The 20,415-nt window shown below is 38.4% G+C and overlaps 1 protein-coding gene across 2 annotated transcripts in view; it reads left to right on the top strand.

Annotated features, from left to right (window-relative positions):
• MAGI3 (membrane associated guanylate kinase, WW and PDZ domain containing 3) overlaps positions 1 to 20,415 on the top strand; it is a 251,234-nt gene that overhangs the window by 172,433 nt on the left and 58,386 nt on the right. For both annotated transcript variants that reach the window (XM_060201858.1, XM_060201859.1), the window contains exon 7: positions 11,640 to 11,697. In XM_060201858.1, coding sequence (XP_060057841.1) covers positions 11,640 to 11,697 — 58 coding nt within the window. The remainder of the gene's footprint in view (positions 1 to 11,639; positions 11,698 to 20,415) is intronic.

Raw genomic sequence — 20,415 nt, 5'->3', positions numbered from 1 at the left:
CATGCTAAATACATGTTTTATGCCAAAATGGTGGTTGATCAAACTCTGTCAGTGAACAGGAAGGAAATGTTGGAACTAATTTTTTCATAATGTTCCCTTTGGGGAAACATAAATTAAGCTTCTCTGCTATTTTGCATACAAATTGGCAGTGATATTCTTATTCCTTCTACATGTCAGGTTATGAGGTACTCAAGAATGTTCTGAATCAGGAGTGAGCAGAGCAGCCCTGTCAAGAGTACTGTGAGGTCTCTACTTAGCTAATTAGAAATCCCACTAAATGGATCTGTAGACTAAATTGTTTAGCTTTTTTTTGTTTGTTTGCTTTTTGTTTGTTTTTATTGTTTTTTTAAAGATTTATTTATGAGTGAGAGAATGAAGAAGAAGGAGAAGAAGGAGAAGAAGAAGAAGAAGAAAGGAAGGAAGGGAGGAGGAAAGGAATAAGAAGAGAGAGCATTTCTCAGCTCTGATAAAAGGTTCCATCAAGGCTTGACTTGGCAGCCTCTGGGGCCTTAGGCATACTAATTAGTGCTCTGAGAGGCTGAACTATTTCCCTGGTCCTAAGTTAAAGCTACACTGGGGTGGGTAGGGGAGGTAGCATATCAGTTAGGCAAAGAGACTCATGTCTGAGGCTCCAGAGCCCCAGGTTTAATCCCTAGCACCACCATAAGCCAGACCTAAGCAGTGTTCTGGTAAAAACAAATGGGGGCCTCAGACACAGAGTCTGTATAATCTTTATGCTATTTTCCCCGCCATAAATATAATTCCTTTTTTACCTCCTCTGTCATTTTTTTCTTGGTCAGATTTAGGTAGTATCTTCTCTGCTTAATACTGCCACATAACATATATATCATATTTTACATAATATCAATGCTTTTTAATATTTATATTTTATATTTATATTTTAATTTTGTTTATATTTTTATATTGCATTGTACCTACATAACATCATCTATAACAGCAGTGATTTTTATCTTATTTGCCCCTGTATCTCATCAGTAGAGACTTAAGTATTCAGAAGGAGAGAGAGAGAGATAGAAAGAAATTACCCTATACTAGTCACTTGGGAGGTGGTCCTTAATTCAATCCCTGGCATTGTATATACCAGAATGACAGTCTGGTTCTCTCTCCTTCTATCTGTCTCATAAATAAATGCCAGGCTAGCATGGGGGTGCCTCTTCCCGGGCATGTACTCTCTGGGTTGGAGAAAATGCGACTGAAGCCAGCCTGGGCTGCTACTCACTCAGCAATGCGAGGGAGATGACTCATGAACAGAACTCATGGTGGTGAGGTGATTCGATTCTTTATTGATCAGAGAGCCTAGGCTTTTAAAGGTCGGACCTGGAAGTGGCAACGGAAATGGCTAGGAAAGGGGTCAAGAAAGGCAAAAGGGGCTGGGAAAGGTAGGAACTTCCTTAGCAACTGTTGCGGGGGTTTTAACTGGTAGGATTAATAATACCCTGGAGGCAGGAAGGGTCTTGAGGGTAGAAAGAAGATAGATCAAAGGAATGGAATGGGTGGGGATCTTTCAGGCAAAACGATTATGTAGATAATAAGGGAGCAGGCCATAGTATCAGAAATTCAGGGTGCTGTGTGAGTCAGGGAGTCTGATAAGACAGGGCAAACCTTGGGGGGTTTTGTCCCTCCTTGCTCAACCTCTCAGTAGAGAGAGACTGACAGGATGGATGTCCCCTCAAGTCAAGCCCTGCCAAGCTCAACCACATCCTCACAATTTCCCGACAAATAAATAAATAAATCTTAAAAAAATATTCTGCACCCTCTGAGTTCAAAGTAAGACAAATAAGCCAGCAGATAGGAAGTGAGAAAGTAAAGAGAAAAGAAAACTTGAAGGAAAATTTATTAGTAACATGTATACTTATTCACAGCTACTTTCTGACTTCTAGGCCTCTCCTGTCATATTAATAGTGACCTTTACCCAAAGATATGTTGGGGCAGAGTTGAAATAGATTTTTGCTCCACTACAGAAGGAAATAACATTCTTCGTAAAGATATATTTTATTATCTCTAAGATTCTGAGGAGAGGCAATAAGGTAAATGCATACCTTTAGTCACCAGTTGGGAATCAATAAAGATTTAAAACAAGAACCAGAGAGCAGGTTAGAATGCCAGCTGACAAGTCATCACAGTTTTAACTCTACATGTATCTGGCCTAACCATATCTAACCCCAAAGGAGGCAGCTGAAAATACTCTCTGTTGTCTCTGTGGAGCTCAGGCCTCCTCCCCTAGGGCAGGCATGGTAAGAAAGAGAGTAGAACACATCCTTTCTGCAGGAAGAATTGGCATCCAAACTAGCAAGAGGGCTGGAATAGTAAGTGTCCTGGAGCAGAGCATTGTTCTCTAAAAGTCACCAATCAAATGAAATCTTCCTTCCTTTCTTTCCTATTTTATTTGACAAGACAGAGAGAAATTGAGAAGGGAGGGGGAGATAGAGAAGGAGAGAGAAAGACACTCTGAGACCTGCTGCATTGCTCATGAAGCTTCCCCCCTGCAAGCAGGGAGCAGGGGCTCTAACCATGTCCTTTCGCAGGTCCTGGCACATACTATTATGCACACTTAACTGGGTGCACCACCACCTGGCCCCCATGAAATATTCTCTCTTAGAGAAGTGGAGGAACTTAGAGAAACTAGAAATGTTTTTCCCATTCTTACCCTCCTACAGAAATAGGATAAGGACTGGGAAGATAGCATGATGGTTATGCAAAAAGACTTTCATGACTGAGGCCATAAGGGTTCCAGGTACAATCACCAGCACCACTATAAATCAAAGCTGAGCAGTGCTCTGGAAGAGAGAGAGGGAGAGCAGGAATTGGAGGAGGAGGAGAGATGCTGTTTACATTAAAACTGACCATATGTCATAATGCTCCATAATGAACCCAATTTATTCCTCTTGCCCTTGTTTAATGATAGCACAGTGTCTCTTTTATTCTCCAAAGCAGATAGTACATGACCATCCTACTGATACCTTATAATAGAACGGTTGTAATCAGTGTGCTAGTAATGTTCAAAACCTTCTAATATATGATCTACTCCTCCAACTCCACAACTAAATATGCCTTTTTTCAATTTTGTTTCATATTTTGCTTTAAATTTTTCAATTTTAATATGATCTTTTTCTTTTCCCAGTACATAGTGAGTATGTCTTTTTTTTTAGCACCACCTTTACTTGACCTGGTGGGTAACCTCATAATTTGGAACCTTGAACCTATTGTTTCTCCCTTTCCTTCTTCTTCTTTATTTATTTATTTATTTATTTTTGGCCTCCAGGGTTATCACTTGGGCTCAGTTCCTGCACTACAAATCCACAGCTCCTGGAGGCCATTTTTTTCCATTTTGTTGCCTTTATTGTTATTGTCATTGTTGTTATTGCTGCTGTTATGTTACTGCCAGATTGGACAGAGAAAAATTGAGAGAAATGGGGAAGACAGAAAAGGGGGAAAGAAAGACAGACATCTGCAGACCTGCTTTATCTCTTGTGAAGCCACCCCTCTGCAGGTGGGGAACTGGAGTCTGGAATCGGGATCCATGAGCAAGTCCTTGCTCTTTGCACCATGTGCTAACCCAGTGCACTACCTCCCGGCCCTATTTGTTTTATGCTCAACTATCCCTTACACCTTTCACGATCTACTCAGTCTCCTCCCTGAATGGGGAGAAATATTCCTACATTGGGTTATTTCTTGACCAGGCTATATCTCACTTATATAGATGCTTTACATAGAGTCAATGCTCCAAGTGGAATAATACAATATTTTTCCCTTTTTTCCTTTATTTGGGGATTAATGGTTTACATTCTGCAGTAAAATACAGTAGTTTATAAATGTGTAATATTTCTCACTTTTCCACATAACAGTTCAACCCCCACTAGGTCCTCTGCCATCACATTCTAGGACCCGAACCCTCCCCCGCCCCCCAGAGTCTTTTACTTTGGTGCAATACACCAACTCCAATCCAAATTCTGCTTAAGAGTTTTCCCTTCTGTTCTTATTTCTCAACTTCTGTCTATGAGTAAGATCCCATATTCATCCTTCTCTTTCTGGCTTGTGTCACTTAACATGATTCCTTCAAGCTCCATCCAAGATGAGGTGAAAAAGGTGAATTTGCCATTTTTAATAGCTGAGTAATATTCCATTGTGATAATACAGTATTTCTAATTGTAGGGTTTTTATAGCTTATGCTATTCTTTTGCATTCTGCTAAACATTTAAGATTTTTCTAAAACCTGCCCTTTTTCTCCCCACCATTCTGATATTTAGAACCCAACTGTGTCTTTATATTATATGTAATAGTTTAATTAATGTACATATTTATCTTGCAGTCAAATAAAGTAGCTAGTGTTTTGGTTAAGTATTTATCTGAAAAAAGCAGCATCAGAAATCTAGTTCACTCTCAACCCCTTCTGTGGTAAAAGATTAAATTTTTACTAACAGTAATTTGACTAAAATGTATTCAGTGTTGATGCCATTTTGGAGTTTAGAGAATGATAAAAGGAAATTATCAACTGAAAAGAGAGCAACAATGAAGAGCAATTGTAATTTATTTAAGTAGGAAAAAACCTATTTGAGAAGGAAGGAAGGAAGGAAAAAAGAAGGAAGACAGTCAAATTTAGGGCTTTAAAATCAGCCAGCTGCTTGATATGCCAGAAATAGTTTTGCTTTTTAAATCAACTTTTGGGGAAATGCTTTAGTTTCTAATGTAGAAAAAGCCTTTAGATCTTTCCTATGTAAAACATAGACACAATGTCACTTGACTTTTTTCCTACTCATAGTTCTCACATTAGCTTTTTCACATCAAGGTTGTGTTAGTATTTATTTATTTATTTATCTTCACCTGGGTCCCACTGCTCCTGAACAGCTTTTTCAGATAGAGATAGGTGGAGAGAGGGAGAGACACCACCAAAGCACCGAACTGAAGTAGAGGCTTAAATCTGGATCATGAACTGGGCAAAACACAAGATGTTTTCTTTCTTTCTTTTTTTTTTTTATTCTTTTCCTGATTTTATTTTTAAGTCATGTTTTCATAAGAAACCCATCTATTTTTTTTTGTTGTTATTGTTATTGTCTCCTTGACCTCATCACTCCGGGCTAAGTGAGACAGGGCGTGGGTGGGGGAGCAGAGGAGGAACCACAGCACCAACATTTTCTTCTTTGCGCTCAAATCTGGGTCATGCACATGGCAAAGCAATACACTATATAAGGGAGCTATTTTGCTGGCCCAAGGAATCTACTTTGAACCTGTGCGTCAGTGGTTGCAGTTTGCTGGCTTTTGCCCCCTGCCTTTTCGTTAAAACTATTTTTTTAATGTCATCAATAACATGACTGACAAGTTTCATGTCCTCTTTTTAGTCTTTTTTTTTAAATTTTTTATTTAAGAAAGGATTAATGAACAAAACCATAAGGTAGGAGGGGTACAACTCCACACAATTCCCACCACCCAATCTCCATAACCCACCCCCTCCCCTGATAGTTTTCCCATTCTCTATCCCTCTGGGAGCATGGACCCAGGGTCATTGAGGGTTGCAGAAGGTAGAAGGTCTGGCTTCTGTAATTGCTTCCCCACTGAACATGGGCATTGACTGGTCGGTCCATACTCCCAGTCTGCCTCTCTCTTTCCCTAGTAGGGTGTGTCTCTGGGGAAGCTGAGCCCCAGGACACATTGGTGGGGTCTTCAATCCAGGGAAGCCTGGCCAGCATCCTGGTGGCATCTGGAACCTGGTGATTGAAAAGAGAGTTAACATATGAAGCCAAACAAATTGTTGAGCAATCATGGATCCAAAGCTTGGAATAGTGGAGAGGAAGTGTTAGGGAGGTACTCACTACAAACTCTAGTGTACTTCTGCTTTCAGGTATATATTTTGCAGTAGTTTATGGATACGTGTGAACATAAGCTCTCTCTCACAGAAACTGGTGTATATCTAGGTTATGGGACTTTGTTAGAAAGTGAACCACCTGAGATGAAATTAGAGTGTACTATAAAAGGAAAGGGTCAGATAGTGTTAACTTTGCTGCCTTCTATCTTCTTTGACACCATTTCCCCTGTGACTGTTCTAACTAATCTTACTTTTTCCATGTGCTCCTTAAATTATTAATGCTCCTAAGGTTCTGTTCATCACTTTATAGTCACTATCTATCTAGGCTATCTTGTCCAATGCCAGAACTTTAACTGCAGTGTCCTCAAAAATTTTTTTTATTTAAAAAAGGAAACATTAACAAAACCATAGGATAGGAGGCTTACAACTCTACACAATTCCCACCACCAGATCTCCATATCCTATCCTCTCCCCTGATAGCTTTCCCATTCTCTGTCCCTCTGGGAGTATGGACCCAAGGTCATTGTGGGTTGCAGAAGGTGGAAGGTCTGGCTTCTGTAATTGCTTCCCCGCTGAACATGGGCATTGACTGGTCAATCCATACTCCCAGTCTGCCTCTCTCTTTCCCTATTAGGGTGGGTCTCTGGGGAAGCGGAGCTCCAGAACACACTGGTGGGGTCCTCTGTCCAGGGAAGTCTGATTGGCATCCTGCTGGCATCTGGAACCTGGTGGCTGAAAAGAGAGTTAACATACAAAGCCAAACAAATTGTTGAACAATCACGGACCTAAAGGCTGGAATAGTGCAGATGAAGTGTTGGGGGATACTCACTGCAAACTATTGTGTACTTTTGCTTTCAGGTATATATTTTGTCCTAGTTTATGGATACATGTGTACATATGCTCTATCTCAAGGGACCTAGTCTATATCTAGGTTTTGGGACTTTGTTAGGAAGTGAACCACCTGGAATGGAATTAGAGAATACTATGAAAGGACAGGTCTCACCCTAGTAAGCTGAAGGGTTGTTATTCCACACCTGAAGTCCAGAACACAGTCTGAAGTGAAGCATGCTGAGGTGGCACTTGTTGCATTGATTAGGTTGTGATCAGTGGGTGCACTATTATTTGATATGAATTGAGAGAAGCATGCAGGAAAGTGCACCCCACCCTGAGGTTCCAGGACTGGGGGAAATATAGGCTGTATAGTGGAAATGTGAGGTTCCTGCTGTCTTAGGGTTCAAGAAGACAATGGATAGTTATTGTTATCATTACATTATTATTGGGTTAACTTTGAAAAGTCCCTTCTAGGATTTGCTGTATAATACCCAACATCTTGTCTATAGCTGTGCCACTGGTTGCTTCTTGTTCTCCCTGGTCTAGGCTTTTGAGAGAGTCAGTATATCAAAGACTCAGCCTATATATTAAAAAGACTCAGTCTGTGTTTTAAAAAGTTGGAGAAATACAATCAATTTTCCCCTCTCATATTAATTAAATTGTGGTTTATATGACTACAGTTTAATAGAAGTGTACATAGACACCATTCCCACCACCAAAAGACTGTCCTATTCCACCCCCCCGCCGCCCTGGGAAACCGAATGCCCACCCTCCCCCTCACCACAGGGTTTTTACTTTGGTGACCTACTCTAGATTTAGTCAGATCCTGCTTTTAATTTCCCTTTCTGTTCTTCTTTCTCAACTTCTGTTGATGAGTGGGATCATTCCATACCCCTCTTTATCTTTCTGACTTAGCTCACTTAACATAATTCCTTCTAGCTCCATCCAAGATGGGTCAGAGAAGGTGGGTTCATTGTTCTTAATAGCTGTGTAGTATTCCATTGTATATATATATATATATACCACAGCTTTCTCAGCCACTCATCTGCTATTGGGCACCCGGGTTGCTTCCAGGTTTTAGCTATTATGAATTGTGCTGCTGTGAACATAAGTGTAGTCCCCAAAAACTTTATCTAACTACATTTCTCTTTTGAAAACTGGTTGTTTGTTTGTTTGTTGTAGCCTAGAAGGTGGCATAGTAAAAAAGACTCACAAGCATGAGATTCCCAAGTTCAGTCTCCAGTATCACCGGTGCCAGAGTGATGCTCTGTTCCTCTGTCTCCATCTCTTTCATTAACAAAGTTAACAAATATTAAAAAAAAAAAAAGGAAGAAAATCAGTTTCTTATTTCCAAGGTCTTGTTGGTCATTCCTGTCAAGATAATCTGTAGGTCCCTCAAATGTAATATCTAAAACTGAACTAAATTTTTCCACTATTTACAAATAGTATCACATTGTCCTAGTTCTTGAGCCAAAGAATGGTTGTCATCATAAGACTTTCCTCACCTTACCCTCTCCATTCCAGTTAACTGCTGAGTTCTTTTTACATTATTATTATTTTTTAAATTAACTATTATTACTTTGTCATCATTGGGACTGGCATCTTCAGATAGAAAACGAAAAGGAGGAGGAAAGACATCATAGCACCAAAGCTTCTGCTCCAGTGCAGTGGGGACCAGGTTTGAACCTGGGTCACTTACATGGCTTACTTAGCAGGCACATTATCCAAGTGAGCTATTTTGCCAGCCCACTACTGAATTCTGTCAATTCTTTCTTTAAGAAATCTGTTATCTCTTGAATATTCATCATTGGTATTCCATATTATCCTATGAACCTCTTGCTTATCTCCTAATTTCTTCTAAAGTCAAATAAATACTGCTTTTCTATTCTCACTACTGTTTTTATAGTATTCAACAAATATTTGCTAATGTTTTATTTAAAGCCAGAGGAAAATCATCTTGTTCTCCTCCCTTCTGTTTCTCAGTCTTCATTTTGCTCAGAGTTCTTTATTTTGACTGTGCTGTCTTTAGCATTTATTCTTTCTCTCCATTCCCATGACTACTGCCTTAGGTCCACCCTTTGTAATTTCTTACCTTGTCTAAATGATTTCATATTTATCTGCCTTTATTTTCAATCTGCTTCATCTGTTCAATCATGGAGCAGTCCAGCTTAATTATTACATCATCAGAATAAAGATTAAGCCCCATAACATAGTCCAGATTTGGTGCTTGCCACGGAGACAAGCACTTGGCATGCAGCCTTTACTAAAGCCCTGCTAAATTACTTGTAATTACTGGAAATGGACAGCATTTGTAATACATCAGTGAGCTTTCATTTGTATGAAGTGGCCTCTTTCTTTCCAGCCTCAACTCATTCTTTTGCTCAAATATCACCTTCCGGACAACAACTATTACCAGGAAATTGGTGTCATTCCTTTGTACTTCCCAATAACATATTTATCTTCATTGTATCATTTATCTCTTGTCTTTCTTCTTCAGACTATCAGTTAAGATCACAAAGTGTATTGTATCTCTTTTTTTTTTTTTTTTTTTTGCATAAGGAAGGAAGAGTAAGAAGAGAAGGAAAAAAAGAAAATCAGTTGTTAACATTTAAAATGATTACTAGAAGTAACCCCAAATATAAATCACCAATTTGCTTATTCTCCTAGAAAGAGCTGAATGCTGTGCATTAGTTGATAATTGCTTTAAGTGGTAACTAAAATTCTGACTCAGCTACAAGGTTAACACTGAAATAAATTTATGTTGATGGCTTGTCTTTATGAAGCACTAATATATCCTTTTAAATGAACTATTCAGCTATCAAAGGAAGTTTCAACATCTTTATAGTTCCTCCTCCGAGTCTCCAAATTTCTCTAGAGTCAAGGCATAAATTCAGCTGTGATGCAGTTGTATCAGTAGAATATATCCTTAGTCCATGCCATTCAGTACCATAGTATGTCAGGAAAATTTCTATAACAGGGAAAAAAACACTGTGGAAGACCCTTAATAGAAATGTTTATTATATGTTCCTACAGAATTTTTTTACAGATAAAACACTCTTAAACATGTAATAGTTGATTAATCATAAAACATTGCACCTGCTTAATTTTGTTTGCATCCTAACTTGTGGAGAATGAAAGTGAACTACAGTGTATCTCAGTCTTCATAGATATTTTATAGTAGTTAATTTTCAACTATACTAGTCTCCTTCACCTCAGCCAGGTCCTTCAGAGGAAAAACCACAGTTCTTCCAGCTCCAAATCGTGTGTGTGTGTGTGTGTGTGTGTGTGTGTGTGTGTGTGTGTGTGTGTGTGTATGTGTGTGTAGAAAGAGAAAATGCGGGAGAAAGGTGATAAGTGATTCAGAAATTTTCATCAAGAGACTTGTCATTCTTTTAAATGGTTTTATTCTGAAGGTAGACTTATTATTATTTTTTTAATTACCCTTATTTATTGGATAGAGGCAGCCAGAAATCGAGTGGGAAGGGGGAGGTGGAGAGGGAAAAAGACAGACACGGGCAGCCTTGCTTTTCTCACAAAGCTTTCCCCACTGTAGTTGGGAATCAGGGGCTTGAACCAAGGACTTGAACCCAGGTCTTCGTACATTGTAACATATGGACTCAGCCAGGTGCACCACCACCTTGCCCCGACTAATTTTTATTAGAGTATAACAGTTGCTATAGCTTGTAGCTTCATTATAGTGGAATATTTACTTACAAAGCTGATATATCATAAATAAGATAAAAGTATAAATCTTATATTCCATGCCTACATGATGTCTAGCATATGTCATTTGTGTATACACACATATATGTTTGCATTTCAGCATAACAGTAAACAAATGAATGGAATTGAAAGTGGAACTGAGGCTATTATAATATACAGCTGTGGAGTTGTGTGTGTGTGTTTTCTTGTTGGGCTTCTAAATATAATTGATAGCACTGGAACCACCTGCTAGGTGCAGGCCTGCTGACTTAATCCATGTGTGACTAATAAAATCATTCTTCACAAAACCTTACTTGGAAAAATAGATGTAGTAGGAGGGTTAAAAAAAAGGATTCTTTCTTAACAGGGTCAGTTTCTCTGGTTATATTTTACTAATCAGTTACTTGGAGTAAGTAATGTGTAGCAATTCTATATGAGTATCTGCAAAATAGTTCACTTTTTTGCACTGCATGCAACACAGGCTCTAACCAACCCCCACCAATTAAAAGGAAGCATTGGCTCCTCTCCCCCCACCCCTACAAAGTAAGCCTGGAGTGGTGAAGCCCTGGAGACTGAACACACACACACACACACACACACACACACACCTCTGCATGAAATACTTCTTTGTTGTCACACAAATATGAATTCTGCCTAAGTCACTTGGTGTAGTATATTTTCCTTTAGATACTCAGATTAAGTTAATTCAAGGGAAAGCAGTTATCAGTATATCCTAGACAAATCTAGACTGCCTATTTAAAATGGCAAAAACTAAAAGCTGGGTTGTTCTTTGGAATAATTACTATTTTTATGGCTTGTGATTCATATGTCATCTTTGGAGAGAAGTAGGTCAGAATAAAATAGTAGAAATAAGTCTTATGTGTAGCAGTGGAAATTTTAAGAAGCAGTTGTTTGTTGTATTGAACTATGGAATAGATGTGTCACATATCATCACTATCAAGATTTATAAAGGAAAGGCACACACCAGATGATTTTTAAATAATTACTATTTTTATGGCTTTTGATTCATATGTCATCTTTGGAGTATAGTGCCACCTTTTGTTCTTGCTTCTAATTTTATCTTCTGAGACACTCACTGACTTGAAGAAGCAATTCAAACATTCGGAGTATGTTTGTTCTTTGAAAGTGATGCCTCAGCTTTCTGTCACTCTTCCAAACAGTAATATAATGAAATGAAAGACATATAAATTCACCCACTGGTGAATTGTTTTCTATTGGTTATAAATTTGACATGCCACTCAATTATTATTATTTTTATTTACAGAACTACCTTATGGCTGGGAGAAAATAGAGGATCCTCAGTATGGAACATACTATGTTGAGTAAGTTGGCAACCTCTCTTAATAATCTACAAATGTTATTCTTTCCTTATACTGTTTTAGGGAATAATGAATACAGCACTTTATGATTCTGTAATCTGACTTGCAGTTTCTCCCACTTAAGGGGATGGGAAGATAGAGACAGTAACTCTGTTTATAACTGTGGGCTACCTTAGAGGAGTAGCTCAGCAGGTAAAGCACAGGATTAGCATGCCTGAGACCCTCAGTTTGATCCCAAGTACTAAATGCACCAGAATGGAGTTTCCATTCTCTCCCTCACCCTCTCCCTCCCCTCCCCCATCTTTATTTATTGGATAGAAACAACCAGAAATCAGGAGGGAAGGGATGATAGGGATAGAGAAAGAGACACCTGCAACACTACTTCACCACTCGCAAAACTTGCTGAACATGAGCTCAACAATGTGTGCCATCACCCAGCCCTCCTCTCTCTCTTTTATAAAATTAATCTTTAAAAGAAATGAAAACAGGGCTGGGTGGTGGCGCACCTGGTTGAGTGCACGGTACCGTGTTCAAGGACCCAGCTTCAAGCCCTTGGTCCCCACCTGCAGGGGGTAAGCTTCACAAGTGGTGAAGCAGGGCTGTAGGTATCTCTCTGTCTCTCTCCATTTCTATCTTCCCCTTCCTCTCAATTTCTGGATGTCTCTATCCAATAAATAAATAAAGATTAAAAGAAAGAAAGAAAGAAAAGCAACTAAGGGGAAGCCTGGATTATTAATAACTAGAGGTATTATTATGACCATAGTCTCTTTAGAAAACTTATAGATGGGAAACTGTGAAATGAGGCACTTGTTTGTTTTAAGATAATAAATAGCTAGTTCTAAAAGCAATGAAAAGATTTTAAGGACAATGTGCTGTAATCATCTAAAACTTTTAAGGCATACAATTGGAATTTTTCTTTCTTTTAAGGAGTTAATAAAAAAAAACATGCTACTCTTTTTGAGGATCATAGTTGTTTCTCATGGAGCTGTTACATTTAAATTTGAACATAAATACATGTCCTAATGGATCACCAAACACTTGCCTCTGTTAGCCAGTGAAGTGAGGGTACCATGAATATCTAATTTTTCTTCATTTACCTATGTTCCAACACTGTTTCAGCCACTAAGATTGCTTTCTTTCCACATACTATAGATAGAATTTTGACCTTGGGCGTCTAACTTGACTAAGCAAATAATTGTATCTGATGTATTACTATTTATTTGAAAACTCTCCTGAACCTACTGCTTAGTTAGTAAAGCCAAGATAATATTATTACTTGATAATGAAGCAAACATAAGTATCTTCTGTTCTTATGATTACTTGTTTTGCTTAAGATTCTTTTCTTTCTGGAAAAATTTACTTGCTTTTTATTAATGTACTCATTGCCATAAACCAACTTGTGCTGCAACTCTAGTCTTTATTCCAATGTGTAGGTTGCTACTTAAGTTACTATGAGAAGAGAGATTTGGAAAATCATTTCATAAAATATAACCTGTATCCTAAGTAAATGACTCAGTTTGACACTGACGTATTACTTCACAGTGTCAATGTTTTGTTCCCTTCTGAAGGTTTTGCTATTTTAATTTCCATTGTATTTAATATCTTTATGACATTGTTGTGAAAAGTAGGCTAGAATTTTGTTATTTTTTTCTAAAGCATATTTTATTAAAATTAAGAAACAAGCATCTTTACAAATCAAAGGAGTATCTGGAAACCAAATGAAAAGATTTTTGTGGAATTTTTCCCCTAGCAGCTCATTCTATTTAAATTGGGCTTCAGTCAACTATTATGTATCAGTGGCACAGCTGAACGTTTCTGAGATAATGATTCTCACTCTGTCATTGCCCATTCCAAGTGAATTTGAGTACATGGTCAAGAGGTGAAAGTCATTTGCCTCTTATAAAATGATGGGTTAAATCATCTGGCTCCCAATAAGCAAGGATATAATATTGAAGAAACTTTAGGGCAAATTCTGAAGTGATCAGCTCACCATTATCATGAAGGTACATGGAATAACCAGTCAGAAGCAAAAGCAGCTACATCATTTTGTGTGATTGTTCCCAGAATGAGTTTATTTTACAGGAGGGTCATTTATTAGATTAAGAAAGAGCAAGCTGTACTTGAGATGCACATTAGTATGTTGTCAGCTGAGCTGTGGCGTGTGGCTTGATTCCCAGATTCGTTAGGTTTTGAATCTCGACCATGGTAAGCTGCAGTGAGTTTACTGATGGAGATAAAAAGCTGTTACTTGAATGGCTACTCTTTGGCTCTCTTAGTTTATCAAACCAGATGGTGCAGTGATTGCTTTTGATAGAAGCTTTGTAATAATAATACCAATTGCAAAGGCAGTTTTTCTTTGTGATGATTTATTTTAATAGATAAGACTTCAAAATGGGTCAATTATTTAAGATAAAATTGTTCAGAAATTTTAGGACCAGTCCTCTGAGAGAACTCACACTTTACTGTATATGGGGCCTTTGTTTGTATCCTAGCACCACATGGCACCTTCAAGGATGATGAAGTGGTCCTGAGGTATCTCTCCTTTCTGTCTCTGTTTCTCTCCTCAATCTAAATAAAATGAAAAAGTTGAGCAGAAGTGGTCATTCAGTGGGATCATACATGCATTGTTCTCTAGAACCACATTTAAAAAAACAATCCAGGGCCAGCAGATGGCTCACCCAGGAAAGTTCACACATTGGCATGCACAAGGATCTGGGTTCAAGCCCCATGCAACTACATGAGAATACCTGCAAGAGAGAAGCTTCATGAGTGGTAAAGCTGTAGTGTCTCTCCATTCTCTGTCTTTAACCCTCTATAAAAAGAGGGTTAGGTACTGCAAGTGATGGAATCCTATAGACCCAGCAATAAACTTAAATGGCCAAAAAAAAAAAAAAGATAGTAGTAATAGATCTTCCATAAGAATATATATATACTGTCTCTGTCTAATAAATAAATAAATTTTTTAATGAAAAAGAACACATACATACTTTCTCCTTCTTTTAGACAATTTTTCATATCTTTTTATTTGTATGTTATTGGATAGATCCAGAGAGAAATTGAGAGGGGAGGGAGTGATAGATAAGAAAAGAGACAGAGACACACCTGCAACCCTGCTTCACCACTCTTGAAGCTTTCCTTCTGCAGGTAAGGACCAGGGCCTTGAACCTGGGTTCTTGGCACTGTAATGTGTGTGCCTAACCAGGTACACCACCACCTGGCCCCTACGAATATATTTTCAAATGTCTTGCTGTATAGTATGGAATATCTTGATTGATGTACCTGACAAATGCAAAGTGTACATCTGCTTTAGTATCTTAAACACTTCAACAAAAATAATGATTTTGTTTATTAAGAAGAATTTAAAGAGTATATATTATGTACAGAATTGTAATACAAATGATACTCCAAATTATATAGTATATATTTAATCATGCTTATTTGCTGCCCTCATCTAAATTTCCTGATAATCATCTTCCCATAACTAAATATTAAGAAAACAAACTTTGTCAGTGTCTTAATAATAAGTAGTATTGTAGGTATAAGTAACTATGAAAAGGAATGTTTGTACTAGTTTTTGGTTGGTTTGTTTTGTTTTTGCTTTGGGGGTGGCATTTCAATCTAGGTTGTCTAAAGTAACAGATGCAGTTACTCCCTTCATGAAATTTCATATTATTTTGTCAAACAATTTTCAAGAAAGAGATTACTCATTTACATACTTCTGTCATGTCCCACACAGTACAGAGTATAAATACAAATTACTACTTTTATCCTTCTTAATGCCTGGGTGGAATGATGAGTCATTCTAGAAGATGACTTTAAAATGAGCCAAGTTTCTTTCTAAACAGGTTTATTCTTTTCTATGTGTCAGTTTCTGGCTGCTTTATTTTTTATTTTATTTTTATTTTTTAGCCCCGTGTCCACCGTTAATGCCTCCTCCAGAAGCCTTGATATTTTATTTTTTAAGGCTGTGTAAAATGTCAGTACATAATAAACAGTTTTTTTAGAGTACCTACCTTAGCAATAAGTTTTTTTAGAGTACCTACCTTAGCAATAAGGTGTTCATATTCTTAGAGGGTTAAAACAGTTGACTCAGAAATAAAGCACCCTCTCATAGTAACATGCAAAAATACAGTTGGGTCTTTGTGAAGTAGAACCCAAAAAATGTCGAGTGGAACTTGCCATATTTAGAGTTCTGAAACTACCTATATTTATGGTAGAGTTCACGCACGCACAAAACTAATGTGAAAAAGGGAAAACTAACATACATTGTTATGAGGGTGTTGTTTTTTTTGTTTGTTTTTATTCACTATTTTCTCCTCATCTATTCTACCACTAAGATTCATAAAATGCAAAGTAAATATTAAATATATCCAAGTTGTACAACTCTTTATATGTAGACTTTATAAATTTAGCTTATCCAGAAACAACCATAATCAGAAATTCTGAAAACTGGATGCTTAATTGTTGGTATTATTAATAAGAAAGGTGTAAGAAAACTAGATCATTACTCTGACACATGCAATGTTAAGGCTCAAACTCTTTTTTTAAACATTTATTTATTTATTTATGTATCCCCTTTTGTTGCCCTTGTTGTTTTACTGTTGTGGTTATTATTGTTGTTGTTATTTCTGTCATTGTTGTTGGATAGGACAGAGAGAAATGGAGAGAGGAGGGGAAGACAGAGAGGGGGAGAGAAAGATAGACACCTGCAGACCTGCTTCACCACCTGTGAGGCAACTCCCCTGCAGGTGGGGAGCCGGGAGCTTGACCCGGGATCCTTAACATCAGTCCTTATGCTTTGCACCACCTGCACTTAACCCGCTGCGCAACCACCCGACTCCCAAGGCTCAAACTCATATGCTTGAGAGTCCAACATTATATTCACTGTACCACACCCCCACAAGTGTCGCTTCATGTTAAGTGGATTCTGCTATCAGATGTTTTTTCTTATCTTTTTTTTGCCTCCAGGGTTATTCCTGAAGCTTGGTGCCTACACTATGAATCCACTGCTCCTGACTGCCATTTTTCCCCCACAGTTGTTATTGTTGCTGTTGGTATTGTTGTTGTTGGATAGGAAAAAGAGAAATTGAGAGAGGAGGGGAAGACAGAGGGGGGAGAGAAAGACACCTGCAGACCTGCCTCACCACTTATGAAGTGATCCCCCTGCAGGTAGGGAGCCGGAGGATTCTTGTGCCAGTCCTTATGCTTCACACTATGTGCGCTTAACCCCAGATATTTTTTCCATTTTATTTTTGTAGTTATTCTTAGTCCTTTTTTAGTACCAGGGATTGAATTTAGGGTCTCATGCATGCAAAGCATACTCTACCATTAAACTATATCCCAGCCCCAGATATTGTCTATCATTTTATTAAAATATATTTGTACTGTGAAAGTGCCAGAGTATGATTTCCACTGCTTCTGTGTTAGACCTAGCTTTGGCGTTAAACATTTGTTTTTTTAATTGGGGGAATTAATGGTCAACAGTAAAAACTGTTGTTGGGGGAGTCAGGCGGTAGCGCAGTGGGTTAAGCGCACATGGCACAAAGCACAAGGACCGGGAGTAAGAATCTCTGTTCGACCCCCCAGTTCCCCACTTACAGGGAATCGCTTCACAGGAGGTGAAGCAGGTCTGCAGGTGTCTATCTTTCTCTCCTCTGTCTTCCCCTCCTCTCTCCATTTCTCTCTGTCCTAACAATGATGACATCAATAACAACAATAATAACTACAACAATAGACAACAAGGGCAACAAAAGGGAATAAATATTTTAAAAAAGAAAAAAAAACTTGTTGGTACATATGTAAAATCTCTCAGTTTTCTACAAAACAGCCTACCCCCCACACCCCCTGCCTAGGTCTTTCTCCACCATCATACACCAGGACCTGAAACACCCCCACACACACCTCCCCACACCAGAGTCTTTTACATTGATGTAGTAGTACTCCAAACATACTGGGGGCTCAACCCGGGTCCTTGTTCAAAGGACTATGTGTGTTTTTTTTTTGTTTTTTATTTATTGATTGGATGGAGACAGTCAGAAATCGAGAGGGAATGGAGGAATAGAGAGGGTGAGAGACAGAGAGACACCTACAGCACTGCTTCACCACTTGTGAAGCTTTCCCCCTGCAGGTGGGGACTGGGGGCTCGAACCCAGGTCCTTGCGCATTGTAACCACCTGGCCCCTCTGGACTGTGTGTGTTTAACCAGGTTCACCACCACGTAGCCCCTGGTATTTCCATTTGTATTTGTTTAAGGATTCTCCATACTCTTTTCCATAGTGGCTTCACCAATTTTCACTCACACAAGCACTGTAGTAGAGTTTCCACCTCTCTCTCTCTCTCTCTCTCTCTCTCTCTCCATCCTCTCCAACACTTATCTTCTCCTTGATGGAGCCCATCCTTGAAAGTATAAGGTGGAATCTCAATGTAGTTTAATTTGCTTTTTTCTGATGATGAATGAATTGGAACATTCCCACATATGTCTGTGGGTATGTGTATCTCTTCTTTAAAGAACTGTCTATTGATATTCTTCCCACTTTTTAAATTTTAGTGGGCTATTCTTTTTCTTTTTGCTGAGCCGTATGAGTTCTTTCTAGATGCTTGATGTCAACCACTTGTCTGAAATGTAGTGAAAATATCTTTTCCCATTTGCTGGGTCTCCTTATGGAATTTTCCTTTGGTGTAGGAGCTTTTCAGTTTGATAGAGTCCCATTTGTTCATCCTTGTTTTTGTTTCATTTGCCTATAGGGTAGAGTCTCCTAATACATCTTTAATATTGAGGTCCTGAAATGTTTCACGGATGAATTTGTTTATGTATTTTATAGTTTCAGGTCTAATCTCCAGTTCTTTCATCCATTTTGAGTTAATTTTGATACATGGTATAAGGTGGTAGTCTGATTTCATTTTTCTACATGTGGTTGCCCAATTCACCCAATACCTTTTGTTAAAGAGATTTTCTTTTGCCCCTTGGTCAGTTTTGGCTTCTTTGTCATATATAATGTACCTATACATGTGGTGTTTACTTCTGGGTTCTCTGTCCTGTCCCGTTGGTTTGTATGTCCATTTCTGTTCCAATACCACACTGTTTTAACTATTGTTGCTTTGTAATATAAACTGAAATCAAGAATTGTGATGCCTCCCTCTATTTTCCTTCTTTTTCCTCAGGAGTGCTTCTGATATTTTGGGTATTTTAGAGTTCCACACAAATTTTTGGATAAGTTGTTCAATTTCCTTGAAATATGTCATTGGGATTTTAATATAGATTGTGTTGACTCAGGATTGCCATTTTAATGCTACTTAGTCTTCCAATTCATGAACAGGGATTGTTTTTCCATTTCTTTGTGTCATCTTCTATTTCTTTTAATAATGTCTTTTAACAGTTTTCATTGAAAAGGTCTTTCACCTTCTTTGTTAGATTTATTCCTAGACATTTTATCTTTTTGGATTCAATTGTAAATGGAATTGCTTCCTTGAGTCCCACTTTCCTCTGGCCCATCTTTTGTACAAAGAAATGTCACAGATTTATGAGTATTGATTTTGTGATCTGCTACTTTACTTAATTTATTGATGATTTCCAGTAGTGTTTTTTTTTTGCCAGAGTTCTTGGGGCCCTCTATGTATAATAGCATATCTGCAAATAATGATAATTTAACTTCATCCTTCCCAATTTGAATTCCATTTATATCTCTTTCTTGCCTGGTTGCAGTGATGAGAACTTCTAGGACTATGTTGAATAGATGTATTTTTTCTTTTTAAAAAAGATTTTATCACTTTATTTTTGGGTAGAGACAGAAATTGAGAGGGAAGAGAAGGAGGAGAAGGGAGAGACACCTGCAGCACTGCTTCACCTCTGTGAATCTTCTCACCCTGCAAGTGGGGATTGAAGACCTGAACTCAGATCCTTGTGCACTGTGCTATACTGGGTGGATGTACCACTGCCTGGTCCACAATAGATGCATTAGTAAATGGCTATCCAGAATAATCAATACTTTCTGTTCCTTCTGTAAAACAGTGTATTTTTCTTTTTCTTTTCCTTTTTTTTTTTTTTTTTTTGCCTCCAGGGTCATTACCAGGGCTCCGTGCCTGCACCACAAATCCACTGCTCCTGGAGACCATTTTTCCCCTTTTGTTGCCCTTGTTGTTTTATCATTGTTGTGGATATTGTTTTTTTTTTAATTTTTTTATTATTTTTTTAAATATTTATTTTATTTATTTATTCCCTTTTGTTGCCCTTGTTGTTTTTTATTGTTGTAGTTATTATTGTTGTTGTTGGATAGGACAGAGAGAAATGGAGAGAGGAGGGGAAGACAGAGAGGAGGAGAGAAAGATAGACACCTGCAGACCTGCTTCACCGCCTGTGAAGCGACTCCCCTGCAGGTGGGGAGCCGGGTTCGAACCGGGATCCTTATGCCAGTCCTTGTGCTTTTCGCCACCTGCACTTAACCCACTGCGCTACCGCCCGACTCCCTGTTGTAGCTATTGTTCTTGGCTATTGTTCTTGTTGCTGTCATTGGATAGGACACAGAGAAATCGAGAGAGGAGAGGAAGACAAAGAGGGGGAGAGAAAGATAGACACCTGCAGACCTGCTTCACTGACCGTGAAGCAACTCCCCTGCTGCCAGGGTTGTAACTGGTAGGATTAATACTACCCTGCAGGCAAGAAGGGTCTTGAGGGTAGAAAGAAGATAGATCAAAGGAATGGAATGGGTGGGGATTTTTCAGGTA

The sequence above is a fragment of the Erinaceus europaeus genome, chromosome 11, assembly GCF_950295315.1.
Source record: "Erinaceus europaeus chromosome 11, mEriEur2.1, whole genome shotgun sequence".
NCBI lineage: Eukaryota > Metazoa > Chordata > Mammalia > Eulipotyphla > Erinaceidae > Erinaceus > Erinaceus europaeus.
Note: the sequence above shows the minus strand (reverse complement) of the source record. Positions and strands in the feature narration are given on the sequence as shown.